Here is a 26,295-nt window from a genome sequence, read left to right as displayed (position 1 = left end):
AACAGGATCATCCGATCTTGACTCGTGCGTAAGCAACTATATTTAGGACCAACCGTCAGGTCAGGGAATTCTCGGTGCCACGGTGGCCAACTCGGCCACACTTGAAACAAATCCTTGTTTCGCAGATCCTGTGCCAACGGCCCGGGCCGTAGACCTGGCCGCCAGGATGACAACCACCCTCGAAACCCACAACCCCCCTGCTCTTTTGGCAATAACGCCAGGTTTTCAAACAAATCCCGCCAATGGTCGCTTTAATGGTCACCAGGGTCACAGTGACAATCACCGGGCGAGAATCCCACTTCCACTACGGCCGCCTTCGAAACTGTGACGCCGGGGCGAGCGTGGCCGTCGTGAAGGTGTCTCGGTCAAGGCTGGATGGGGCGACCTGGCCATCCTGTGGGAGGGCTCGCGACCACATCAACAACATACACAAGAGAAACCTGTGGCAGTTGGCTCAGATCTCGGAGTGCTAAAAAAGGTATAAGTAGACAGCTCTCCTTACTGTCTCTAGAAACAAATTCACCAAGCTCATCCACCACAGTCAACTCTACACATTAATCAATCAATTAAAATCCCACGAACAGGCCCACCCTACCTAAGACAAATTCCTAAATCACCACCCACCACTACCAACTATGAAGCGCAACCACATCGTTCTCCCGGCCCTGCAATTCGCCGCAGCTGCGTTCTTCGCCCAGACCGCCCTCGCCCAGCAGACCGAGACCTACTGCGTCTCCAAGTCGGACCGGCGCATCGTCGCCGCCTCTAACTGCGACGACGCCGCCAACACCGACGTCCTCACAGTCGACGCCCCCGCGGGCCTGGCAGTTGGCAGCATTGTCGACGAGGACGACGACATGTCGGAAAACATGGGCTCCCCTGCTAGCCGCGTCCGCGCTCGCAACGCTAAGGACCTCGAATCGGGTGGGTTTGGTGAGATTGTGGATCGCGACGACGCTACTAGCACTACTACGAGCGGGCAGCCACGGGCGACTGGGTCTTAGGTTTTAACCGAACTCGAAGGTTGGGGTTTAGTGGTGATTGCCAGTGATCTGCTATGCTCATACGATCTGGGTGGGCGATGGTGTCGGATAGAGGAGATAGGGTGTGGATTCGGAACTGGAATAGATAGAGGTGAGCGTCATTCGTTTTCGAGATGTGGGATAAGGGAGTTAGGGCGTAGATTCGAGAATGAATATGAGTTTTAGCGTGTTAATCCGTACAAATATGTCCATGTTGCTGTTAACGCCGTAATGGTACCGCCATGATCCAGTCGAGCTCAAACCTACCGAGCTATACAATATTATTCCGCGGCCATTTAGGTCGAGATCGATCTGACTATTGTTAGAATTATAGATTATAATAAGTAAATTATAACGATAAAAAGAGAGACCTGGAGAAGAAGGTAATAGTACAGCGAGGGAGTGTATCGAAGTGTCGAGAAGCGGCACCGCCTCCAGTTGCGGGGTTGATCCACAACAGAAGTCCGGCAGCTGCCACCTCTCTGAACATCGTGGTCATCGTGACGATAGCGATCGCAAGGTCGCAGAATCCGACTGGCCGAAGGCTGCCGCGGGCCCGCACAGTCGGTCCCAGAGTCCATACAGCGCCGCCTCCACCCCCAGGGTTGAAACGCAGCAGTAGTCTGATCCTTCGGTCCAAGACGACAGAGGGGAGCAGAACAAGGTTTTCGTCGCGCCGCTACGGGTAAGGAGAGTCGGGCAAGCATGCCGAGGTCGTCGGTCGAGGGCAGCAACGCACCTGAGCTAGCTCACTGCATACTAAGCCATCTATGCAGCCGTCCTCCAGCCCAGACCAGGCCAACCTTCAGCATGACATCGGTCGTCACCGACATCGCGGGCCCAGTGATGGAGGGGACTGTGGTCCCGTTGCAGACAGCGTCGAAGAGCACGGCCAAGCGCCGCGGGATACGCACTTCATCCCCCACCACCTGCCGAACAACACCCGAGCCGCAGACCCGCCTACATCGCACAGGCCAGGCTCAAGGACGAACAACCCAGCGCTCAAAGCCTCGCCGAAGCCAATGTCCTTCAGATGTTCCAGAAGACTAGGGATAGCAGCGTGAAGGTAGCTCGGTCGCGCCGCCACGAGCATAGGAGGTACAGCGCCCCGCCAGCCAAGTCGGCATCAAGCGTCAGCGCGACCTCAACCGTCATCAACATTGCAGTACCGGAGGACTACTGTCCCAGCGTGTGCAGCGACACCGAATACAGCGAGGATGAGGCTGTCCGGCCACCGCGACGCAGGCGCCGGAGGGCGAGCGCTGCACTCCGTGCAGCCGGAGGAACAGCCCCTCAGCAGCAGACACATCCGTACCCCGGCGACTCTTCGAGAGAAGCTCGGGGGACCATCCCGGCGCCCGAGGCGGCAGCGCGGTGCTACCCACCCTTCATTGTCACGAGAGCCCACTTTGGAAAGGGACGCCGAGACGGACAGAACCCCCGCCGCAACGTTCGAAGAATGGCCCCTTGGAAACGCGGTCCTCAAGTGCGTTACAATGAACGGTTCGCCAGCCACTTTCATGCTGCAGTTCACCTGGGGCCCACATATGCGCAGAACATGGAGCGGGGCACCGTAAACCGGAGAATCGGGGTACTATTTCCTCGGCCAAGAGGCGTCGCCCGGCGAGACAGAAGAGCAAAGGGTCCGCAAACGACGATGACAAGCCGACTTCAACTTCGAGGAGGGCGAGATACACTTCAGAGGATGGCGCGAAGATCCGTCAGCTAAAGGAGCAGGGACTTTCTTGGGTCGCGATCACCAAGCATTTCCCGAGCCGAAGTGCCGGGGCCATTGAGGTGAGGTATCACACCAAGCTCAAAACCGCCGATCCCTCTCGCGGGAGGGATGAAGAGTGAGAGGTGGAGAAGATTTGTGGCTATAGGGGGCCGGATGACAGTGGCCCGAAACTGCCCGCGAGGTGGGAAGGTGGGGAGGAGATATGGGAGCCTTACGAGAATATGACGGAGACGAAAGCGCTTGACGAGTATGAGCGTCTTCATGGGCGGGTTATTGTGGATACTGTAGATGCTCTCTGAGGTTTTGCCTTGGTTACGTGAATTCAAGCGCCGAAGCCCTCAGCGTCAGGACCCTTCCGGCTCCCCGGCCAACATTATCATAGACGCCTACATCTATCTTCCTCGGCACCCCCTCGTGTCAACCTCCGAACCAATCCCACCCTAACCCTCCTACAGTATGTTGCCCCTAAACGGGCAATTGATCAAAAAGGGGTACCTAGGTAGGTAGTTATTGGAAACCCAACAGCTACAAATCCCCAGTGTTACACTGGTTAAATGAGGCTTACCCCCGTTCCGTTCCAGGCGAGTCGGCAGTGCAAGGCAACGACACAAGGCAGATTTTGGGCAAAGACCAAGGAGAGCCTCTCGCCCTGCAGTTAGGTGATTCTTGATGCACCAGAGCGGGGTTCTGTATCAGCTCCTTGCGTCGAGCAGTCATTCACATCCGGCATTGACCTTCCTCATCTGTGCTATCTACCTGGGAGGTAAGCAAGGTTGCGCGATCTCGACTCGTTAACTTTCCCACACTGGACACGACTGAGAAAGCTACGACGAGCTTCCAGGGCAAGCAAGGTTGTTCTGGGACGACGCGTTGAGCGATGGATATATGTACGAAGAAGCACGACACCGCCGAGGCTGTCAGCGATCCTCGGCTAGATCATCTTTGCGACAGATGCCGGTTCAATTTTCCCCCGACCAGCCATAGTCATGGATTTTGGAGTTCGAAACAGACCCAGACATTGAGGGCGTCGCTCTACATCAGCCTTCCACTATTACTGAACTGGAGGAGGCATCTGAAGCTGGATGTCATCTCTGTACAGCACTCTTAGAGGCAATACTCCCAGAGAAGGCAGTTATTGGCCTAGAGCGAGGTGATGTTGCGGAATGGACTTTGGACCGAAATACAACCCTAACCCCGGTGAGATAGGTGCGCAATTACTGTGGTAGTACGAATGTACGAATAAACCCCAAGGCTTTCTTCAGCTGACCCATTGGGCGGCTGCTCAGCCACTGCGGTCCTTCACATGACCATGGGTCCATGGTCCCTTTTGTAACATCACAGTATCACGACACTCGAGCACAATCTGGCGAGACGTACGCGAGAGCATTATGGCTGCGACCGACCGCATCGCAACCCCGATTGAGCTGGATCCTGTCCTACTCCAATCTGGACCTGGACAGGAACAGGATGCCGACGACGCGGGGCTTTGCGAGCGATGCAGGCACTTCGACATCCAGGCTTTCGCGCGGAGTGACAATCGCACCCGCGGCTACATGCTCCGCGACGTCGAGTTCGCTGCTACTCATGCTGGCGATGACGGTGTTACTGTTGGCTGTGCATTCTGCTCGCTGCTGCTGAGCAGCGTGAAGGACGTCGAAAGACCAAAGGACTCGACCGAATGGGAACTGAACGTGTTTCGCTTCCCGATCGACAACGACCCGAGCATGTACGTGCACATGACGGTACACAATACAGAGCCGACAACCCGATCCCCTACCCCTGGCTTGAGGGCCAACCGGCTTCGGGCCGCCATCGCGGACCGGTTCAGCGAGGTGATGAACGTATCCGGATACGAGCTATGCCTCGTTGCCGACTCGGAAAGCCCAGCAGCACGGCGCAATGATATCACGGGACGCTACCTGGGGAGTGACCCCGGCTCGGACGCCCATTTTGACACAATACAAGCCTGGATCCGCGACTGCGAGAGCCATCCCAGGTGCAAGCAAACGGTGTCGGGCCGGGCCATTGATGCTTACCAGGCGGAGCTTCCAGCGAGGTGCATCGAGCTTTCGGCCCGCGGTTCCGACATTGTCGCCCGAGTTATTTCTACCGAAGGCATGCGCGGCAGCTACATCACGCTGACGCATCGCTGGAATCTGGAAACAGAGCGCTGCAAGACAACTGCAGCAAACTGCGACCAGAGACAGCGGGGCCTCGATCTTCGACACCTCCCTAGGCTTTTTACTGACGTCTTTGCCATTGCAGCGAGGCTGGGCGTTGGCTACATCTGGATTGACTCCCTCTGTATTATCCAGGATGGTGATGGCGGTGCCGATTGGAAGAAAGAGGCACCGAGGATGGCGCAATACTATCAACACTCACTCTTCACCGTGGCCGGGACCATGGAAGATATGGATAACGGCCTGCTCCAGCCCTACTCAGAAGACGACTCACCCTGGGGCCATGGCATGCTTGTCCGGCTGCCATACAGGGACCGGACCAGCGAACAGGCCGGCCACTTTTTTGTCTACCGACGCCAGGTGCCCGTTGTAAATGATTACTGGGCAACCGTCCGGGAGAGCATACTCTTTCGTCGCGGCTGGATTCTGCAGGAATGGTTGTTAAGCAAGCGCCTCCTCTGGTACACGCCTAAGGGGCTGTTTTTTGAATGCTACACGGATGGCCCGCGGACCGAATACCAGGAGAGGGTCCTGGTCGAGAATGCACAGTCGGACCTTCGGGCCCAGCTGCAGCTGAAGGGATCTTTTGCCCCTGACAACATTGGTATCCTGGACTTTTGGTATCGCACCATCGAGCTATACTCGTCCTGCAACCTCACCAAGCCGGACAAGGACCGTATCCTGGCCGTTGCTGGTCTGTCCAAGGAAGTCGGCCCAATTCTAGCAGACCGGATGCGGGAAACCGCAGTGGACGGAGTCCATCATGAGACGTACCTGGCCGGCCTGTGGCTTCGGGATCTTCATCATGGGCTTCTCTGGGAGGAAGATCACTCGGCGCTACCATGGACAATCGCTGTTGATGAAGCTCCGACTTGGTCCTGGGCGTCGCTGATGATGCTAGTCAGATGGCCAGACAAGGACAACGAAGCCCAGAAGGCGCTGCAGGTAATAGGACTCTGCCAGACACGCCAGGATGGGGTCCATCACCGGCCCGAGTATACCATCGAGAGGGGGCGCTGGGCGGTTCAGCGGCCGCACGGTCACACCGCAGCGCGAAGAGCCCCGTTTGATCCAACCAATATGTTCGCCTGCCTTCACATCCGGGGAAGGCTTTCCACGGTCCATGTTCGCGGGTATCTAGGGACGGAGGGGAATACACGGGCTGCTACCGCCACGGCCTATAGTACTCGCCCCCCGTCTGACCAGTGGAGGGCTCTATGTTCCCCGACTCGGCCGGAGGTGATTGCCGGATGGGCATCTGCCGAACGTCTGCGCACAAACGAAGGAGACGCGATCTGCGCCGATGCCGGGACGGCTGTTCAAGTGCTCCATGTGTCGACGAGGTTTGTACGGAGCGGGTTTCTGCTCAAGAGGAAAGACCGCGTGCTGGACGTACTCCTCGTCGAGGAAATCGATGCGACGAACTACGTGTTCCGGCGTCTAGGCGTCGGCAGGATCTTCGACAGGGATTTGATCACCGAGTTGGAAAAAGCGAAAGAGTGCGTCATTCAGTTTGTCTAGAAATCGTTGACGTGTTCAATTAGAACGAGGCTACCTAGAGTTGTATCTGCCGTTCTGGTTGCGTCGGCTCCCGTGGTGGCGCGTACCTCATGATGGCGTCCGTCCACATACCGAAGAGCTTCAAAGCGCAGAAACCCGTATAAATGACAACCAAAACGGCAAGAGGAGCGGTTGCCATCATTAACTTCCATTTCAAGTACAGAATCCTCATTTGCCGTTCTTGGTCAGGAATCGTGAGGTCGGGGCGCTTAAGCTCGCCATCATAGGCATGTGTAGGATAGTTGACATGGAAGATGCAGAGAAAGCCCTTGGCAAAAAAATAGAACGCCCAGCCCAAAAATGCAAACCTGTAAAAAGCGGGACGAATACGGAAATCCGTGGTACGCTCTCTGCCGCGGTGGCCCCAGTACCCGTCACATCCCGAGGCTGTCTCGTTGTACCTCGTGATATAGTCTCGGTGCCTGATAGGGACGCGGAAACGGGGATCCTCCACTGCGATGGAGCCGTCCTCGGAGTTGCGAATGATCGGTCTGCCCAACAAGGATGAAGTCAACACCCAAGGGTGGGGAGGAGGCATGGTGATGCGGGCAAAGAAGGATGTGTGGATGAACCGCTTGATTGCGTATGCACAGAGAAGGAAGACGCCCAGCGGCGCATAAATACTGCCTTTTGCCTTGCTAGATGCCGTGTTAGATCTTTGATGCCCGACGGACATGGGGGGGAGGGGAGAACTTGCGAAGACGGGAGTTTCGAAAGACGGTTTTCTTGAATGAGCATATAGACCAACCACGCGACTACAGTGCCATAAACTCCTAGGGTAAAGAAAATGAGAGGATCCGAAAGTCGCGAGTCGGGTATATAATCGAACCAGGCTATCGTCTGACAATGATGTGGGCTCGGCGACTGGTCCCGGTTCCGGGAGAGGGAAGCATTTCCAGGCGGATCGGGCATGCCTGGAGGGCTTGTCTCAGATGTCATCGTCGGCTCCACCGTCTGCAAGTGGGAATCGGGAAAGGACTCAGTCCTAACCCGCCTATGAATTTGCTGTTGTGCATATACTCTTGATAGAGAATTGGATTGTAACTGGTACGACGTTGATGAATCCAACCCGGATGACAGGTGGCCCGTCCCCGCCACTCTGGCGTTCATAGTTTCCTCATGCGGAGATGGCGATGCAGTAGGTTCGTAGTGCTCGTCATTTTGTCGGAGAAGAAAGCGGCGTACCATCCAGGCGTAAAGGCTCATAGCAGGAAGCAGCAGAACCAGCTGTAGAATTGTGTGGACGAGGTCGACATTCAGAGCCAGCAGAACCAGCTGTAGAATTGTGTGGACGAGGTCGACATTCAGAGCCGTCCGCACCTGGCTAGCAGCGCGAATCATGGCCAGGTGGAGGATCAAAGCGGGAATCGTTGTCACAAGTGACACGAGGCGTACCGCCCAGCGATAATGCACCCCTGGACGTCGATAGCCAAGAAAGCTGTATGGGCTTGCGAATAATGCGCCCCATGTGATCCGCGTCGCGAGGGCCAGCGCGACCGCGGCCGCAGAGAGCACATTCAGTTGGGTAAAGTGCAGGCCAGAGAAAACCAGGCCACCCGCGAGACGACCGAACAAGATGGAGAAGTGCAGTCCACAGAGCAGTCCGAGGAGATGGCGCCATGACTGCGGTCTGTTCTGGAGGAGGCGGCGAGTTTGCTCCTTCATACGGCGGTAGCCCTCCTGGGTGGCTTCGTACGCCTCTCGCAATTGGGGATCGGAAGGCGCATCAGCATCTGCTATAGGCGACACTCGGGCCGAAACTTGGGGATTGTCCATCGGGAGTCCCAACGCTTGTAGGAAGAAGTGGAGGAGGGTTTTTGGACTCTGTGCCCCCCCAGACTTTTGGTCGCGAGAAGATTGGAAGGACCGGGCGGCAGCTAAAACGTGCGAGATCCCCCGGGCCGGGCTGTGCACCATTGATGGACCCACACCTGACCTTGCTGAGCCACCTTGAGGTTGTCCCACCTTTACTTGAACTCGACGAAGCTTTGATAAACGAAGACGAGCAGATTAATCTTGAACCTGCTTTGGTCAACTTTGTGTTCTCTGGGATTTGGTTCGGCGTAGTAGGTATTGGAGATATTGGGAGCTCGTGTGCCCGGAAAAATAGTTCACTCCTACGTAGGTAAGGTACCTGGTACCTAGGTAGTTGGCTCCGGCCGAGGTCACAGCCTTGTCTGTACATCACTCACGTTGAAGCCATCAAAGCTTTTTATTTTAACCCAGAAAGCTGAGAATTCGTTAATTACATATACTCTCTTACTAATCCCACCAACCCCTTCCTCTAATATGTGCCTGGCACGAGCGAGTTGACGTACAGCTCAAGGTTAGTATACCCACTACCCGAGATGCGCATCGCATCACTGGCATCGTTGGCGTCCAGGCCACTGGATCGTTCCCAAGCATCTGGGATGCCGTCCCCATCCGCGTCGTCAGGCGCCGTCCCGCCACGAATGGTGCCCGGACCGCCCATGCTCGACTCGTCATTGATGAGAGCCCCGGACTTTCCCCAGCTCCTCAGCTGGTTGATGAGCGTCGTGTCAACCCCGTCACGGACGGGCCTCGAGCAGCCAACGCGAGCTATGACGTGGTCTACGGCTGCAGCGGGGGACAGCACGTTGGCAGGGCCAGGGTAGTTGAACTTGCTGCTCTGGATTGCCATGTTCGAGTAGCAGGTCGTTGAGACGCAGAGAGCGGTGCCGTCCAGAGTACCGTCCTTGTTGGAATCGTAGAAGTTGTTCGACACGTCTGGGTAGGTCATTATTAGTCCAGAGGACGGTGGAAGGGGTTTCGTAGGTTAATTGGAAGGCGTCTTACATCCACGAAAGTTTGCATTGCCGCGTGTGAAAGCGGTCACATCCGTGCTTGGACCCGAAATAAAGTAGTTGTTGATAATGTTGGCGTAGCTTGCACCAGCGCTATCACCAGCAATGTACCCACCACCACCACCCCAGTTGTAGATGACCTACGAACATGTGTCAGATTTCAAGGAATACAGATCACAAGCATAGTGTTTCGTTCCGGTCTTACATTGTTCTGGAAGTCGTTAACGCCCTTAACCTTCGGGTTGCGGGTTTTGTTGTCAATGTACAAATTGCGGAAAAGACTGATGCCGCCGTCGGTCTCCATGAGGCCACCACAAGAATGGGTCTCGAGTCCCTGGGCGATGATGGTATCCTGGACAGTAATATTTGCGGTGGTTCCGCTAATGGAAAACGTCTCGTCTCGGCCCCATGAAACGCTGACATGGTCGAATATCATAGTGTGACCCTCGGCAATAGTGATGGCATCCTTGCCAGATTGGCCGCCTTTGCCCATCCGGATGCGGATATACCGGGTGATGGAGTTGTGCGCGTTGGACCAGGAGAAGCCGTCGCCGTAGACTGTGATACCCTAACAAATTTGTGAGTATGTAGGCTTGGAAGCTTTCGTGGAGTAGCCTACATCTCCTGGAGCGGTTTGGCCGGCAATGTATATGCTTTTTGAAACGACGATACGGGAGCTGATATTGATCACTCCACCGACCGAAAAGACGACGATGCGGTTGGCCTGCGACACAGCATCCCGTAGGGATCCAGGGCCGGCATCACTGTGGGCCTTGTCAGTTCCTGGAATGTAATGTCTGGAGCTTGGTACATTTGCGGCAAATGGCCTTACTTGAGGTTAGTTACTTTGTAAACTTGGCCTGTACGGCCTCCAGTCGCGTGGCGACCAAGACCCTCGGCACCCGGGAACGCAAGAAGCTGGGCAGCGGCCTCACCGCACACAAGAGCGGCAACGACAAGGAGATTCAGAGCGAAGGGTCCCATCGTGGGAAACTAATCGTACAACGGATGATGATAGAAGCCGAGAAACCAGCTCAAGAGGAGCTTGGTCCCATCGCCGAGTTTTGTAGGGCTTCAGTACTGTATACTGTTTACGGGGTTGGAGAGAATCACGGAGCATTGCGAATTCATTCCCTAACCGGAAATCGTCGGGGGCGGAATTTCCACAAACCAGGGGTCGTTGAGAAGCAAGCAGAGCAAGAACATCCATGAGTGTGGATGTACGTTGTGGAGATCTTCCCACCAACGATTGGTGGGATTCGACAAGTCCTGGTGTCCCAGCTCCAGATCCGTCCAATCTGTAAAATATATTACCCGTACCTTCGCCTCAAAGTGAGGGTTCCATTCCGATGAATCCCCTGAATACTGCAGGTGAAGGGACTCGCAAAACACATTTCTTTTATTCAGGTAGAGAGTGATCGTCTTAATCTTGCGCTAGAGGCTCCCGATCTACTGGCGCCAAATCACCACACAACATAGGCCGTTAAAGGATAAGACTACCTATACTATCGAGGGCAGCCCCGATAGTGTTAAACATATCTCTCTTCTGGCGGAAGACTTATTCGAGCTGCTGGAGTTGCTTCTCAAACGTTGCTCTTACACTTGTAGGGTCCATTGTCGAGGCAGCGCCCTTCTGAAGGTCTAGCCGAGGAACCTGGGTAAACCCAACATTCTTCTGGCGCTTCTGCTTCTGCTGTAAGTTTGAGGGGGACGGCGCTTCTATAGGCTGTGTAAAAGCCGCATTGTTCGGTACAGTGATAGGCTGTGTCAACCGCGTCGGTGTTGAGGGAGTAGGGCCGGCCATTCTGACTGGTGGTCGGACGCCGGGAAACCGCGTTTTCGGGGTGTTGTTTAGGCTTTCGCTGGATAGGTATAATAAAACCTAGTACTAACAGTGGGTGCCAAGGAAATAACTTTTTAGGAGGTGGTCGGGGTCCGGCGGGGCCCTAAGGCCCGCCTTTGCCAGGCGGTCCGCCATCTCGTTACCCTCTATCCCTATATAGCCTGGGCTCCAGATAACTTCCACACGCCCCGGGTGATTCTGCGCAGCCGTGTGGAAGGCTGTTAATTATGTCGGTGCTGTGCTTTGCGCGTTTCACCGGCCCTGCTTCGTCAGGGGTCGAGGACCCGAGTCACTTGAGGTCCGGTACAGGACGCTCGAAGAGGCAAAGGGAAAGGGAACGGAAGTTAACAAGCTGAGGACGGCGAGGCAGAATCAGGACACGGAATCGAGAGCCTTCCCATGCAGGCTGCCAGCGGATCTGCCCCGTGCGACCTCGAGGGGCCCGGGGGTGTGAGGAACACGCTTGCCTCCCGCTTCGGCAGCCCAGGAGCGGGCCGCGAAGTGCACAGTTGGGTTGTGGTAGATATAGTTGTTAGAGCCTCACGCTGGGATGCTCGGCAGAGTGCGTGTTAACTGAGGAAATGACTTTCGGGTGGAGCGGGCCGCGCACCACCGTTGGGCTGAGGTAGACGTACATACTTGTCAGAGCCTCGTGCGGGGAAGGACTGCATGAGTGCGGTTGAATTATCCAGATGTCGGTCGAGTGTATGGTGACTTGGGTTGAATGTCTCCCAACCATTTGCAAATCCAATTTCCTAGAGGTAAATAAAAATAGAGGCACGATCAACTTCGTCCACTTAACCGCTTTGCGCTTCCTTTCGACTCAGCTACAAGACCACGGACTCCAATCTGCTGTACGGCAGCCTCCTAGGCCCATTAGGTACGGGAGGCTGTCCATCATGGACCTAGCACTCCTGCATCTAGTACCTGCACGAGGCGTCGATCGACTCGGAAAGCCTGTCGATTGCCTGGGCGGCACAAAAGCCGACAGCTCCCTCTCCGGAGCAAAAGCCGTTGGTCGAAGCCATGAACCGCTTCGTCGAGGTGATCAACGGCGATCCCCTCCTCGCTTATGTCTTTGAGCACGGCTCGAGCCATCTATCGCACAACGGTCCGGCACTCGCCGACGCCCTGAAGCCTCTTCTAGAGGGCTTGGGGAAGAACCCGATGCATTTCCTGCTCCCGGCACGGGTCCCCGCACCACCCACACCGGAGGACTCCAAAGCCTTCCGGGATGCCGTTCTCCACTGCGCGTCGTCACAGTGCTGGGCCCCGGCGGCCAGGATTGCCCTCGCCGCCGGGGCCGACTTCGGATCGCAGTCTAAGCTGCATAGGAAGCGGGGAAATCTCCTTGTGCTTGTGCTTGGCCATCATGACATCGCATTACGATTGAGACCTCAGAGGCGGTATGCAAAGCGGTGCAGGTGTTGCTCAAGGACTCAGAGGGTGAGCGCCAATGCGATAACCCGTTGGAAGGGCACCCCGCTCCACTACGCCGGCAAGTACATGCTGGAGGGCGTCGTCCAACAGCTGATCGCCGAAAACGCTATTGTCAAGGCCCGGGACTTCTAGGGCATGACACCGCTCCACCGGACCGTTATCGGACTAAGCAAGCGGCCACCTACGCTAGATATCGGGGACGAGGATGATGGTGGTGACAGGGACGAATGGAACGATAGATACGTCGACGAGTATAAGGGGGATGGGGATGCCAACAATAATGACGAACGCAACAATCCTCGGACCTCTCAACCGCGACCGGACACCAAATTGGGCAAGCCGAGCTCCGGCTCTAAAGAACAACAGCTCGAGATGCGTCCTAACGACAAGATCGCGAGAGATATAAGCCTTCGGTGCGTAGAGCTACTGCTCAAACGTGGGGCCGATCCACGGGCGGCGGGCAAACGGGGACGAAAGCCTACCTATCCATCGGGCTGCCAGCCTACGGGACCACACAAACATCATCAAGGCATTACTAGACGCCGGACACAACCAAGGCGTCGACGCGGAGCAGGCCGCCGACGAGAGTTGCGCTGAGAGCGGGTGGACACCCCTGCTATGGGCTAGCGGCTACGGCAACCTCGACGTCGTCAGATTCCTGCTCAAGCGAGGCGCTAAGGCAGGGGCCCACGATGACCACGCAAGACGGCCATCAGCTGGGCGGCGAGGTTCGGCCATCACGCAGTCCTAACGGCTCTGCCGCATAGTATCCCAGAAAGTGACCGCAAGGGCGCTGTAAATAGGCACGAGACAGCGTCGCAGCGACATGCGCGGATATATCATATGGGCGTGCCAGAAGGGCCGCATCAAGTGCGTTAAGCAACTGGTCAAAGCTGGCGCCAACGTCAACCTCCCCAAGAGGGAACACGACGACGTCGGCGGGACAGCCCTCTCGTGGGCCATCACCGTCCGCCACCTCGACACCGTCAAGGTCCTAGCATCCACCGGCGCCATATGTGACGAAGGGGAAGGACAACGGCCGGCGCTCGGTTGGGCGGCCGCTATTGGGGACGTGAACCTCTTCAACGCTCTGTATTCCACTTCGTTGAACAATAAATGCTGGCTGGACCTCAACCAAGAGGATAGGCAAGGCTGCACACCCGTAATGCTGCCCGCAGCACACGGCCATCTAAACATAGGTAGTCAAGCACTTACATCAGGCTTACAAGGTTTTCATGTATACTTGGGACTACGAAAACAACCTGGTGTTGCATCTGGTCGCTATCTGGGGTTACAAAGGTGTGATGGAGTGGTTAGCCAAGACTAAGTCTGTAGAAATGGATAAAGGTTGGAGAAACAAACAACAATCGGGAGATGGCCCTCCACTGAGCGGCAAGATATGGTTGCCGGACGGTCATCAGGCTGTTGTTACAACTAAACGCCAAAGATGACTGCGAAAACGACGATGGGAAGACATATGAAGACCTTACGGAAGAGATCGGCAGCGTAATGAGGAGAAGGCGCTCGGAACGGGAAACCAAGACGGTAGACCCTCGAGCACCTTGTTAGAGAATAGTCAGAACAAAGGAGAACTGCTATTGTATGTAGTAGCTCAATAGGTTTGGATGCTCTTCCTTTACGGAGGCATTAACGGCTATTAACTCGGACTTATCTGCAACAACATCCTCTTTTACTCTCGGTGTCCTCCTAATCGAGCTCTGCTCTAACACCACGCTAGAACTTGTCTAGTAATACGAATAAAACTAACAAAACCAATAACACCCACAACACCTCGTAATACAAGTACAGCTTTAAGCCCCTTCTGTACAGAATGAGGCTTTAATAGCGTTGGATTTAAGCGCTTTGTAGGTACTAGTTTACATAATGTATAAATAGAGCTCCTTACAAAGGAATACTATTTCCAATCTTTCTTTTCTATATTGAGGAGCTAAGTTTAGCCGCTCTCTCATCCAAAACAGGAAGTCCCACGCTAAGCCTGAATACCTAGGTAGGGAGTTTCGAATAGCCCATTGTCCACAACCTAGGTACATACCTATATATAGGTAGCCACCAACCTCAACCACAAACTCCCCCAGCACACACTTCTCCAGCTTTTCCCACCGAGTGTCTCAAGTTGTTCCCAACATTTACCACTATGTCCCTGTCCCGGCTACCTCCAGAGATACTCCTCTATATTCTCGGCTACCTGGGTTCTAAATTCTTCGCTCATGATCTCCGCTATTTAACTATTTCGCGAACCTGGTACCACTTGGCCTGGAGCATCCTCCTTCGCGATTTGCACTTCACAACAAGGTCCCTTAGGCGATTTACCGATAACGAAATCGTGTTTGAGCGCAGTCCTCTGCACATCGTTACAGTCGACCTATCTTTGGTTGTTAGGGATGAGTCTAGCCAATCGCCGCCGACAGACGATCTGAGGGAAGCGTCTGGTAACGAGGGGGGAATTGATACGTCTTCTACACAGCTAGACTCGTCCTTAGCAAAGCTAGCTGCTCTGCTACTGCAATGCCTAGGCATACAATCTCTAAGAGTCCAAGCAAGAGGTGAGGGCAGAGCTCTGCAACTAGGCGGCCCAGCTTATTTGCACGCGACCCCGCTCACTGGCCTTCTCTCACTTCCACATCTTACGTCCTTGGAACTCGACACTGCTGGCTGTCATCTGGGGTCACCGCCTAACAGCAATGTGCATCTCTGTCGGTCAATAAATTCCTTACTACCATCCTTACGACGTCTCCGTTGCCGGATGGAGGAGATTTGCGAGACCCTGCTCGAGCGTCCACCAAGCAATACGGCCCTTGAGGAAGTCATTGTGAATTTGAGCATCTCCCAGATCTCTGATACAATCACATCATACCGCTGCCCCAAACGCTGCAAGACTGTTGCTAGGGACTTTTCACAACTGAAACTAGCTATGGAAACCAAGGCAGCGACGCTCGCTACTCTGTTACGAAACCCTCGAACCCTCAGGGTCATTTCACACGAGCTGCCATCTCTTAACGTATATGCATTTGACGCAATTACAGGAAAGCGGATGCTATTAGCAAATAACGTGGAGTGGGATGCGGACGGCGAACTGGTTGACGACGTGGTCGAGGAGGACGAGGACGACTTGTTTGATAGCGATTCTCCGGTCACGCCCCAGATAGTTTGGTAGACTTTCTCTTCTCTCGGACCATCGCAACGGAATATCTAGCACTAGGAATGAATAGGATTGTGCTTCGCGGCTATACATCATCGGCACAGTAGGCACCCCGCTCTAATACAATTCCATTCCTCTATACACACTAACGAGCTGTGTCCATGAAACCTGATCACCGTATATCAAGGCGGCCACTAAGCGGGCATCCCAGAGAGCACGGTGCGGCCGGCTGTATGTGCACCGATGGGTAATCTCAGCATGTCTGGACCCGAAAAACTGGGAGAGGAAAGGTTGCGAGGCTTCTGAGCTTTGTATAGGGTCCCGCCCTGCTTCCTCGAGGTGCTGCAAGTGTTCCCGAACGAGTTCTTTAAAGCCAATGATTTTCTTATTGTTCTCTTCTGAACCGGCCGGAAACGTAACGAACTCCGGGGAAACAACCAGGCGTTCCAGTGGAACCGTTTGTGCCTGACTCCAATCGATAACCCCTGTCAAATTGTAGTCATCGTCAAACAGAAGATTTCCATGATGTAAATCGAGATGACAGAGGGGGAACGGCCCACGAAGGCGCGCTTCGATGATGATGTGGGGCACTGCCGTTTTCAGCACCCAACAAGCTGCCAACCACTCCGGGTCCTCAGGGTGGCTTTCGAGAGCCTGTCTGTTTGCCTGCTGTCTGTGGGTATAGAACCACTCGAGAGAAGTTCTGGGACCTGCGTCGGGTGAAGTTGCATTGTCGAACCCAATAGGGACAATTTCGAGCTCGCCTTCGCCCTCGTTGCCGGACCAAAGCCTGCCCAGGCGATCAAACGCTAGCCCATGGAGTTGAAACATCACTTCCGCCAGCTGCTTTGCCACCTTTGGCGTGTGTTCTGGTGGGACTTGCAAGGCAATGGGCCCTTGAAGGACTCGGCCTGGCAGGGATTCCATGAGAAGGTAAGGGTACCCAACCTCGTTGGACGGTGAGACATCGTAAGTGTAGACTTCCGGGACAGGTATGCTTGTCCGTTTTCTGACTGTCCTCATGGTCGTAATTTCGCTCAGCAGGTCGGCGGCATTTTCATGAGCCTCAAAGAAATCCACGGAGACGTGCTGTATCCTCGCAATCCAATAAACAGAATCTGAGAACTCGAGCTCGAATATGACGTTGTTGAAGCCGTTGGTAAATCTGTAAGGATTGACGGTGCAGACTATGCTAGGGTCTGCTATGTTGTCCTGCTGGAGGCGCGCGGCGAGCGCGACCTTTTCCAGCTGCCGGAAGTTTGTAGTGGAGAGGACAGTCTGGATCCGGTTACGAAGCATTCCAGGTCCCAAGGCGTTGAGTCCAAGCCAATGGACACTCGGGCGTTCGTTTGCCATCGCGGGTTGGGACACGACGTTGACTTGTCGGGGCCTGGTGGAGGGGGGCCTGGTGGAGGGCGGGGTTGGACGGGGTGATAGCGTCTACCTATGGAAGTGATGGCAGCTCTACTCGCGGTCGGCTGGGGGCGGATCTCTGGCCTATTTCGAGTCAACTGTTCGCCGGCTAGAGAGTCGAAATTTCAGTTGAAGAACAATGTGCGGTTGAGGGAGGCAGCCCCGCAAACGGAACGGGGAAGATAGGACTTGGAATAAGCGCCGATTGCAATGAACATGCACGAACCCGCTTTGTTGTCCTCGTGGTTCGAAGCCGCGCGCTTCACAGTGTGAGAGAGATCAAATTCCCAAGCGCATAATGTGCAAATCAGGGTCTTTTCCGAGGGGTCTGACCCCGTTTATTATGTTTAAAGATTGGTCTAAACTACCTACCTACATACAATTGATTGTCGAAGGCGGGCATGCCCGCCCTTGTCAAGCGCCCAAGCACCGTCTGGCCACATAAAGAAAGCCGAACTCAAAAGGAAAGCAAGAAATGAAGCAAAAAGAACACAATAAAGTAACCGAGAAGAACAAATCGAGTAACAGAAAGAGGGTAAGAAAAGAGTAAATAGAGTATATAAAGTTCCTTTAGGCTTCAGGATAGCTTTCGTATTGTTCCTACAGTTAGGGACTCGGTATTTCCATTATCGACATCCGCGCTTGGAGTTCGGCCTCTTTTTGTGTCCATAAGGTGCCAAGCCAATATGTCCTGATGTACCAAGGCAAGCGACAACGCCTCAAAGGGGCACCAAACACACGAACTTTGGTTTAGGTATATAAGACCACAACAAACTCTCCTCGTTTAACCTCGATTTTACTCATAACCAGATTCAAAGGACATACTACTTCTCACAACACTTCTATACTCAAAGTCTCAGTTCGACCCCCGGGCCCTACGTCAGTCCCTCGATCCCGTCTCATTTCAACGAAAGAGCTCAACTCTTTTCTTTATCCTAGCGGCAAGATGGGTCACCAGACACAGCACAACACCACCGTCCTCTGCGGGAATCCCGATCTTACTACCTTCCCGGAATGCTGGTGTTGCGGACACAGGCTCAAGGTCGTCCCGCCGTGTACATGCCCGAACGAGAATTGCCAGATGCCGAACTAATTGCTGGCTCGCCTTGTAAGTCCGTACTATCAAAATGGTAAACTGGGAGAACCTCACTAGCTTTTAGCAGTTACAATTATAAAATATCTTATCCATTGCTGGTTGAAGTGTGGCCAGGTTGGACAAGGGTTCAATTATAGCTGAAACACATCATTTAGGAGGATAGCCGTTCGGACGTGCTCAGGTTTCCGAATTTGGGCTCGATACCTACCTAAGGTAGGTAGGTGGGTACCTATGATTTTGTCTAGTGACGTTTCCATTGCATTTATTTATATCGTGTCCTTAACCTATTCTCCCCTTGTTTCTGCCTGTGTCTCGTGGCATTTACGTTTTATATTTGGCTACACCGTTTCGTATTTGTCTCTCGTGGTATTCTGCCAGCGAGATTTCCACAGTTTCATATCATGTTATTCGATACTAGATTGGTCTTTCCACTATTAGAGTTACTCAACTAGGGCTGGAAGCTCCGAGAGCTTACTATGGCAGCGATCTTAGAGATTAGGCCATTCCCGAAACGGTACCTTGGTTGGTTGCAACAGGAAAGTAACGTGCTGTACGGTGTAACGTGTGGGACTGGAGGGAGAGGAAAAGGGGTAGGGAAAGTAAGAAGTTAGGGTTAAGTCGACAAGAAGGAGGGGTTGACCAATACTATAGGTGCGGCTGCACGAAACTAGAGGATTACGAATGGTCGAACACCCGCTTCATCTAATGCCATTATGAGGAGAAGAAAACTCGCTTCTCCTCGGCAGCACCGGGCCTGGATGGACGACTCAGTTTGTTGGTAGTTTATTTGCGACCCAAAAGTGCGAACCTACCTCGCACTTGTGATATATGTATCTCCGCTAGCAACGGCATTGGTTCTCGCAACGCGGGACTTTGGGTTGGTAATCTGGGAGACCGCCTGCCGTCCTCACAGGCTGATTTCTCACGGCCACCACCAAAGGCTGTGAACCTCCCTTGTTCTCCTCAAATTAAAAGCAGGAAACGATGTTAAGCGAGAGGCCGATGGGACTTGCCGATAAAGAGAGCCGGGAAGTCTGTCCAGGGTCCCCAGCTGCTCATTGGTTACGTTCTTTCTGTGACACCCCCTCGCGAGTGACCAGCATTACGAAGATACCGAGCTTGCGGCGTCTCCATCGTCGCTTTTAGTCACCAGACAGCCTTTGAGCAAACCATTATTGTCCAAGCAGTCCGTATCTCATGAAGCAGCCACTGGCAGGGCTGAGCTCAGCTGATCACTCCATGTGAGTCGAGCCCGGCTAGGCGAAACTCACCTGAATCGAATTCCGCCGAGTCCTTCGGTCGAGATCTGCCTAAGTCTACGTGTACTGGGCACTGTGGGAGCGGATAACTTGGCTCGAACTTGGCGAGCACGACAAGCGTGCCTCTCTTGCTTACGTCTCGCTGGGCCCCATGGCCCGGGAACGTTTGCTCTCCCCTGTCCTCCACACCCTTGACCTTGCCTCCCCCGCATTTTCAATGTTCTCGGCAGAGCTTGGCGTCGGAGTTTTGGCAAATGTCCTGGGCAGCCAGTGGGCCCATTTCTATCTGCCGAGTCCGACAATCTGCAGCTTGTTCGCGAGTGAGCCAGGATTACGTCCACGCTGGCCAACAGGATCGTGCGTGTCTCTCCTGTGAAGGAACGTCGGCCGCTTTGGCCATCCACCGCCCCCGGTGCTCTCCTGAGCTTGTCTTTCAGGTCTTTTCCCGTCTCCCCGGTTGTACTCAACCGGTACCACATTGGATCCGCCCGCAGGTTCCACTCGGCTGAACCAAGCTCGCAGGGTTGAGGGAATGAGCGGGGGTTTGGGACGGCGTGATGGGGACCCTGCGATACCACCCGCTCGAGAACAGTCTTAAACCACGTGCAGCGTCCCTGGTCGCGTCGTGAAAAATGCAGGCCCTCCCCACTCATCTTCTTTTTCTCGCGGCGTTGTGGTTTTTATACTCACTGATCTGATCACGGGCGCGGTCTCCGACTCTTTTGTTCGCCGTCACGCCGACTGTCCATTCAGGGGCACCCCCTATAACGGATCCCCGCCAAGATGGACTCGGAGAAGGAGATTGGTAAGTGACGACCGAAACAAACACTCCTCAGTGCCAAGTCGTGCTCCACACTGACACACCGCCGCCTCTCCCAGCCCAGCAAGCCGAACAGGCTCGCGTCAACTCGTCTAAGGATGGCGACCTCTCAGACGCCAGCGTGCCTGACTCGGAGCTTGAGTGGACCGAGGAGGAAGAGCGGGTGCTACGGCGCAGGATCGACTGGCACACGGTGCCCTTGGTGACGCTGCTGTACATGCTGTGCTTCCTCGACCGCATCAACATCGGTAATGCTAGCATCCAAGGACTGTCGGCGGATCTCGCGCTAGATCAGGGCGTGCGATTCAACTGGGCGCTTTCCATCTTCTACATCGTCTATTTGCTCGTCGAGGTACCCAGCAACATCATCCTAAAACACGTCGGCCCTCGCTACTACCTACCCTTCCTCGTCTGCGGCTTCGGACTAGTCTCGCTATGCACCGCCTTTGTCCATGACTTCGCGGGCCTCATGGTCGTCCGGGTATTTTTGGGTGTGTTTGAAGGTGGCGCGTTCCCCGGGTTGGCCTTCTTCCTCAGCTGCTTCTACAAGCGCAACGAGCTGCTCTTCCGCATGGGCATTTACGTTTCGGCCGCATCCATTGCCGGAGCCTTCGGCGGTCTGTTGGCCACAGGCCTGTCGAGAATCCCGGAATGGGGGGTTGCCTCGATGCGCATGTCCCGCTGGCGCAACATCTTCTTCTTTGAGGGCATCGTTACCATCCTCGTTGGCCTTGCTGCGCCCATCTGGATGCCCACAACGCCGGGCGAAGCCCGCTTCTTAACGCCGCGCCAACGTCGCATCGCAGCCGAGCGCCTCATCCGCGAGAACAAGGCCGACCCGGCGGCCAAGGTGACGTGGAAGGATATAAAACACGCTGTCCTCTCCGTCCACAACTACACGTGCGCCCTAGGCTTCTTTCTCATCAACATCACCGTCCAGGGCCTGTCGGTCTTCATGCCCACCATTCTAAGGGACCTCGGGTGGACCGACACCAAAGCCCAGCTGTACTCCGTCCCCCCGTATGTTGCCGCCTGCTTGGTCGCCATTGCCGTTGCATATGGTAGTGATAAAACCCACCAACGCGGCATCTGGCTCGCCGCTTTTTCCTGCCTGGCCGTGATCGGGTTCGCCATCCTTCGCTGGGTCGAAGAACCAAACATTCGCTACATGGCTATCTACTTTGTAACCGTCGGAGCGTTCCCAGGCGGGCCAGGCTTCCTAGCGTGGGCAATTAATAATTCCGGCAGTCCGTCGGTTCGTGCTGTGAGCTCAGGTTATGTGGTGACGCTCGGCACCATCGGTGGTATCGTAGCAACGTAAGTTGGCATCCCCTTCCCCCATTCCCTCGCCCCACCCTAGCCGCAGCCTTGCTAAAGCACCTGCTACAGATGGACATACACGAAAAGCGACGCGCCAAAGTACTCTACAGGGCACAGCATTAATCTGGGGGGCCAGATTGGGGCTGTTCTCCTGGCCATCTTCGGCATCTTCTACTGCATGTATGAGAACAATGCAAGGGCCGCTGGCAAGCGGGATTACCGTCTTGAAGGCTTGACCGATCAAGAGAAGGATAACCTGGGAGGCAAGCACCCGAGCTTCCGGTATTGGACTTGATTGGTGTGAAGAAAGCGGGCGGTCAGGGTTTCGTGTCTGGGAACATGGGTTGGAGGGGATTTTGCCACGGTTTGCCCTAAGACACTTCCGGCCGATAGGTTGATATCAACTATCAAGTTTTAGCTCCGATCTACTTGTGCCGCAATGTGTTTTCAGAAGCAGAAGGGGGGGGGGAGGACTGGGCACCCAGCCCCAAGCCCGAACTGCATCAGAGGACTTGCACCACACAGAACCCTAACCCGGAGCCCCATTTCGTTGTCTCCCCTGAATTGAACCCGAGCAACGGGGTTGTCGACCTCTGCGGGCCGGGTTAGAGTAGTCGAACTCCAACAAGCTTAGCCTGGCCGAGGTGGATTCGGTAGTTCTTTCGTCGGAGCTCGAACCTGGGACTGTGGAGCGGTGGAACGATCGGAACTAAGACATTTAGAACACAGATCCGGGGAAGTGGACCTTCGTCCCCGGCATTCGGCATCTGGGAGGTTGGAGAAGTGTAAGATGGAGAGCACAAGTTCGGGGCGAGAGTCCAAAAGACCGGCAGTTGGAGAAGGAGATACGCGTCGAATGTTTGGCTGGCCACAAACGAGGCACGGGAAATATCCTACACAGATAACGGCATTCATTAACACTCCCGCATTAAAAGTCCAATAACGGGATACTTATTAATAACCTCACAAAAGCCCGGGAGGACGGTCGGAATCGCGGAGTGGCCCCAAAAAGGATACGCCAGTTGGTCCATGCTGTGAAAGACGGGGGCGCTTGCATGGGACGGACAGTTGATAGGCCACGTTAAACGACAGCACAGCTTCCTCTCCGTCCGACGGCTGAAGTCGAAATGCTGTAATAGGTACCTAGGTACCTTTCAACCCCGCGCCTCGAGGCAGCAATGCTGTTTCGTGCTCAGCGGCACCCGAAGCGAGATTCACACGCCTCGTTGAGCCGCTAACGCCAATCGGTCGATGCATATTGGGTGGTAGGTGAGAGGGAGTGTGCGATTAACACCAGTTCGCAAGTGAGTTTTGTATTCCACATTAATAGTTTCAAGGTTCAGCCGACTAGGCAAAGGAACTGCGAGGCTTCATCTCATCCGATCCTTTCGTGGTCGCCTTCGACAAACGAATGTGCCCACCACCCTCCTCATGGATAACGCGGCTCAAGGATTTGGCCATCTCGTACCTGCATGAGTCTCCAGCCTCCAATGCTAAAAGCAGCCAACTGGTATGAGGAATGAAGTAGGCGAGGTGGTTCTGCATAACACTTGCCGCCCAAATAGGCCGCCTCTGCGGCGTTGAATGGGCTTCTGCAGTGCCTTCCACACCGAGTTTCCAGGAATTGGCAACAAGTGCAGATGAGGCGCGCCTCCACCCATGTCTTTGATGCCTCGTGCGTCCCCAATACTCGGACGAGGCGTAAATAGCGCTCGACGGCTGAGTCCCGGGATCCTGCACCTTTGTTTGAAGCGCTACGATTGGACTAATGCAAAACTGAATAATTTCCACCGTGACGGGCCCAAGCACAGCTGAAGACCAAAATGGTTGAGCCGCATTGAGTTGGGCGTTTGCTCGATCAAGGCGGATGTCACCTTGTTACGAGGCATGCCATAAATACCCCTGAGGGTAACTAAGCTCCGAGGCTCCCCTCCATCCATCAGACCGTTTCTTGGGCAAGGAAGTTATCGTCTGCTCCGGTGATTTGTCACTCATTTAGCCTGTCATTCATTGTTCGTCGCTCATTCTCTGACTATGTCCTTCGCTCGTTACACCGCGGCTCTACTGCCGGCAGCCATACTTGGTGCTGCCTTGACCATTCCTGACGACAACCGCATGGTTCAACAAGACGGACTCATTCGATATCCCGTCATCCCCAAACAAGGAGGTCCTATTTTTGGCAAACACTCCAACTTCACTAAGAGACAAATCGATACCGGCAGCCTTGGTCAGCGCTCCGGCACCCTTTACACTATCGAGGTTACCCTCGGCACACCGGGCCAAACGGTTCCTGTCCAGTTCGACACCGGCTCGTCCGAGCTTTGGGTGAATCCCGTTTGTTCCAAGTCCACGACCCCCGACTTCTGCAATGCACAACCACGCTTCACCGAGTCTTCTACCTTGGTGGACCTTGGCGAGCAGGGTCATGTCACCTACGGGACCGGCTACGCTGACTTTGAGTACATTGCCGACTACGTCGGCATTGGGTGTAAGTTTTACACATCTTCTGCTTGGTATAGTGATTGGGCGGTGTGAACTGATGCCCGTTGTTTCCAGCGGCTAGAATCACACAACAGATCTTTGGCGCCGCGTTCGACAGCGCCCACGCGGTCGTCGGCCTCATGGGCGCCGGGCCGTCACTCGAGGGGTGGGAGAACGGTTATCCCCTGGTCGTTGACTCTTTGGCCCAGCAGGGACTCACCAACAGCAGAGCCTTTAGCATGGACCTGAGGGGTTTTGATAGCGCACGGGGTAAGCCTGACATGCCTATTACATTGTCGTCTAAATTGGTCGGTATAACTAACCATCCCCGCAACCGAACAGGATCCGTAATCTTCGGCGGAATCGACACCAAGAAGTACTCAGGTACCCTCATCAAACGTCCCATCATCCCCGCCGCACAGTCACCCGACGGCCTTACCAGGTTCTGGGTCTACCTCAACGGTATCTCGGTCAACCAGCCAGACGGTAACGTTGTCACCGTGTACAGCACGCCCAACGGTGGCGAGGGTCAGGCTTTCTTGCTGGACAGCGGATATACTCTCAGCGCCCTGCCCGCACCCATCATGCAAAACCTTGTCTCTGCCTTCCCGTCTGCCGAATATATCGCAGACGCCGATTTGTATGTGGTCGACTGCCTGGATCCTGGCCAGGGGGGTTCCCTTGACTTCACATTTGGCGCCAAGGTCATTAATGTGCCGTACTATGACTTCGTTTGGCATGTTCCTGACTCTGACCTCTGCGTCTTGGGTGCCTTTACCGATGGTGAGTGCAGCCGGTGATTCTCGATACGGGTGGTTATTCCAGAGGCTTACCTTGTGACCACAGACTTCCCTGTACTTGGCGATACATTCCTTCGCGCTGCGTATGTTGTCTATGACTGGGACAACCGCATGATCCACTTGGGCCAGTCTGATGATTGCGGCTCGGAGCTCATTCCCATTGGAAACGGCCCTGATGCAGTTCCGTCTGTTGGTGGATGCGGCCAAACGACGCCGACTTCGACATCGACGACCTCAACTTCCACAAGTACATCGACCTCGTCCGCGGAGTCGACATCGACCACTGAACCCCAGATATCCACGACCGTTGCTCCTGATACCACGTCAGTCACGACCAGCGAGTCATCCACCGAGATACCCACCGAGACCACCACCGAGTCGTCAACTGCTTCGGAGTCATCGACCGTAGACTCTCCCTCTTCCACAGCCACCGAGTCATCCACAACATCCAACCCCGCATCATCCACCGCCGCATCAACCGACAGCTTCGAGTCATCCACTACGGCGCCCCCGTCCACCACTACCACAGGCACACCCACAGCCCCCATCACGACCTCCTCGTCTACCATCAGCCGCAGCACAATAACCACAACCACCTCCACCACCTACACCGTCACCTCCTGCCCGCCCACCGTTCCCGACTGCCCACTGCACCACCTGACCACCGAAATCATCACCGCCACCACGGTCATCTGCCCCGAAACCACCGCCACCTACACCATCCACCAAACCCTCCCTTGCGCCTCCTTTTCCCCTTCCGCCGCCTGCCCGCCCGCCCACACCCAGACCACCGACTTCACCGTCACCGTGTCACCGCTGCCGCCCGCCCAGCGAACTACTCCCCGGGGCGTGCCGGGCTGCACGCCGGGTGCAGCGGGGCCGACCGTTTGCGCGCAGTGCGGGCCTGGGGGTGCTAAGGTGACGACGCTGGTGACGGCGGTGCCGACGGCTGGGTGCGTTGGCTGTCCGGTTGGGGGTGGGGGTGGTGGGAATGGAACTGTCACGGCTGGCGGGGTGAAACCGACGGGTGGGGTGAAGCCGACGGGTGGGGTGGTTACTGGTAGCGCTGGTGCTGTTCAAGTGCTCAAAGGTTGGGGGGTGTTTGGGATCGTGGTGGCGGTGGGAGTGCTGGGGTTGTGATTTTGTGTACCTACATGGAGACCGGGTAGTTGGTAATGTTGGAGTATGTACCTAATGATGGACCTTGGTGTATTGTTTCTTTTATTTGAACCCCCGTCAGACGCTCAGTTTTGGGCCGTTCTTTATTAAGTTTATTCTATCTCCCTCGGATGCAACAGCTAATGTAACATCGTACTTTCATCAACGACCTTCTTTCCA

At 55.0% G+C, this 26,295-nt stretch overlaps 9 protein-coding genes across 9 annotated transcripts; 6 read left to right on the top strand and 3 right to left on the bottom strand.

Moving 5' to 3' along the window:
* The first annotated feature begins 495 nt into the window (after window positions 1–495).
* B0H64DRAFT_219647 (uncharacterized protein) lies at window positions 496–1,181 on the top strand. The gene has a single exon (XM_062799563.1). It carries the CDS (start codon window positions 636–638, stop codon window positions 1,002–1,004), a length of 369 nt encoding a protein of 122 aa, XP_062657288.1. The 5' UTR covers window positions 496–635; the 3' UTR covers window positions 1,005–1,181.
* A 2,742-nt stretch (window positions 1,182–3,923) lies between these two features.
* Window positions 3,924–6,461, top strand: B0H64DRAFT_376637 (uncharacterized protein; the record flags this gene model as incomplete). The annotated part of the gene is made up of 2 exons (XM_062802490.1): window positions 3,924–3,966; window positions 4,102–6,461. The coding sequence occupies 2 exons, from the start codon at window positions 3,924–3,926 to the stop codon at window positions 6,459–6,461; spliced, it is 2,403 nt and encodes an 800-aa protein (XP_062657287.1).
* A 34-nt stretch (window positions 6,462–6,495) lies between these two features.
* Window positions 6,496–8,417, bottom strand: B0H64DRAFT_445008 (uncharacterized protein; the record flags this gene model as incomplete). Its single annotated transcript, XM_062806821.1, has 2 exons — window positions 6,496–7,138; window positions 7,552–8,417. 2 exons carry the CDS (start codon window positions 8,415–8,417, stop codon window positions 6,496–6,498), a joined length of 1,509 nt encoding a protein of 502 aa, XP_062657286.1.
* Window positions 8,418–8,440: 23 nt separating this feature from the next.
* B0H64DRAFT_346533 (fibronectin) lies at window positions 8,441–10,490 on the bottom strand. Its single transcript, XM_062801337.1, has 5 exons — window positions 10,158–10,490; window positions 9,945–10,089; window positions 9,531–9,893; window positions 9,318–9,465; window positions 8,441–9,248 (listed from the first exon to the last, which is right to left on the bottom strand). The coding sequence occupies exons 1-5, from the start codon at window positions 10,307–10,309 to the stop codon at window positions 8,785–8,787; spliced, it is 1,272 nt and encodes a 423-aa protein (XP_062657285.1). The 5' UTR covers window positions 10,310–10,490; the 3' UTR covers window positions 8,441–8,784.
* Window positions 10,491–11,171: 681 nt separating this feature from the next.
* B0H64DRAFT_434882 (ankyrin repeat-containing domain protein) lies at window positions 11,172–14,276 on the top strand. Its single transcript, XM_062806107.1, has 8 exons — window positions 11,172–11,471; window positions 11,539–11,618; window positions 12,093–12,689; window positions 12,741–13,021; window positions 13,110–13,336; window positions 13,412–13,770; window positions 13,808–13,907; window positions 14,056–14,276. The coding sequence occupies exons 1-8, from the start codon at window positions 11,396–11,398 to the stop codon at window positions 14,175–14,177; spliced, it is 1,842 nt and encodes a 613-aa protein (XP_062657284.1). The 5' UTR covers window positions 11,172–11,395; the 3' UTR covers window positions 14,178–14,276.
* Window positions 14,277–14,763: 487 nt separating this feature from the next.
* On the top strand, window positions 14,764–15,823 carry B0H64DRAFT_364618 (uncharacterized protein; the record flags this gene model as incomplete). The annotated part of the gene is made up of 1 exon (XM_062801843.1): window positions 14,764–15,823. The coding sequence occupies one exon, from the start codon at window positions 14,764–14,766 to the stop codon at window positions 15,781–15,783; it is 1,020 nt and encodes a 339-aa protein (XP_062657283.1). The 3' UTR covers window positions 15,784–15,823.
* A 1-nt stretch (window position 15,824) lies between these two features.
* On the bottom strand, window positions 15,825–17,327 carry B0H64DRAFT_405432 (kinase-like domain-containing protein). The gene has a single exon (XM_062804448.1). It carries the CDS (start codon window positions 17,122–17,124, stop codon window positions 15,886–15,888), a length of 1,239 nt encoding a protein of 412 aa, XP_062657282.1. The 5' UTR covers window positions 17,125–17,327; the 3' UTR covers window positions 15,825–15,885.
* A 2,527-nt stretch (window positions 17,328–19,854) lies between these two features.
* On the top strand, window positions 19,855–22,099 carry B0H64DRAFT_434880 (major facilitator superfamily domain-containing protein). The gene is made up of 3 exons (XM_062806106.1): window positions 19,855–20,341; window positions 20,416–21,673; window positions 21,746–22,099. The coding sequence occupies exons 1-3, from the start codon at window positions 20,320–20,322 to the stop codon at window positions 21,969–21,971; spliced, it is 1,506 nt and encodes a 501-aa protein (XP_062657281.1). The 5' UTR covers window positions 19,855–20,319; the 3' UTR covers window positions 21,972–22,099.
* Window positions 22,100–23,710: 1,611 nt separating this feature from the next.
* On the top strand, window positions 23,711–26,097 carry B0H64DRAFT_364609 (aspartic peptidase domain-containing protein; the record flags this gene model as incomplete). Its single annotated transcript, XM_062801842.1, has 5 exons — window positions 23,711–24,164; window positions 24,233–24,427; window positions 24,500–24,940; window positions 25,004–25,217; window positions 25,443–26,097. 5 exons carry the CDS (start codon window positions 23,711–23,713, stop codon window positions 26,095–26,097), a joined length of 1,959 nt encoding a protein of 652 aa, XP_062657280.1.
* Window positions 26,098–26,295: the final 198 nt, after the last annotated feature.

This window comes from Chaetomium fimeti (assembly GCF_033439085.1).
Source record: "Chaetomium fimeti strain CBS 168.71 chromosome Unknown B0H64scaffold_6, whole genome shotgun sequence".
NCBI classification, from domain to species: Eukaryota; Fungi; Ascomycota; class Sordariomycetes; order Sordariales; family Chaetomiaceae; genus Chaetomium; species Chaetomium fimeti.
The sequence above is the reverse complement of the archived record's forward strand: the minus strand, read 5'-3'. Positions and strand labels throughout refer to the sequence as shown.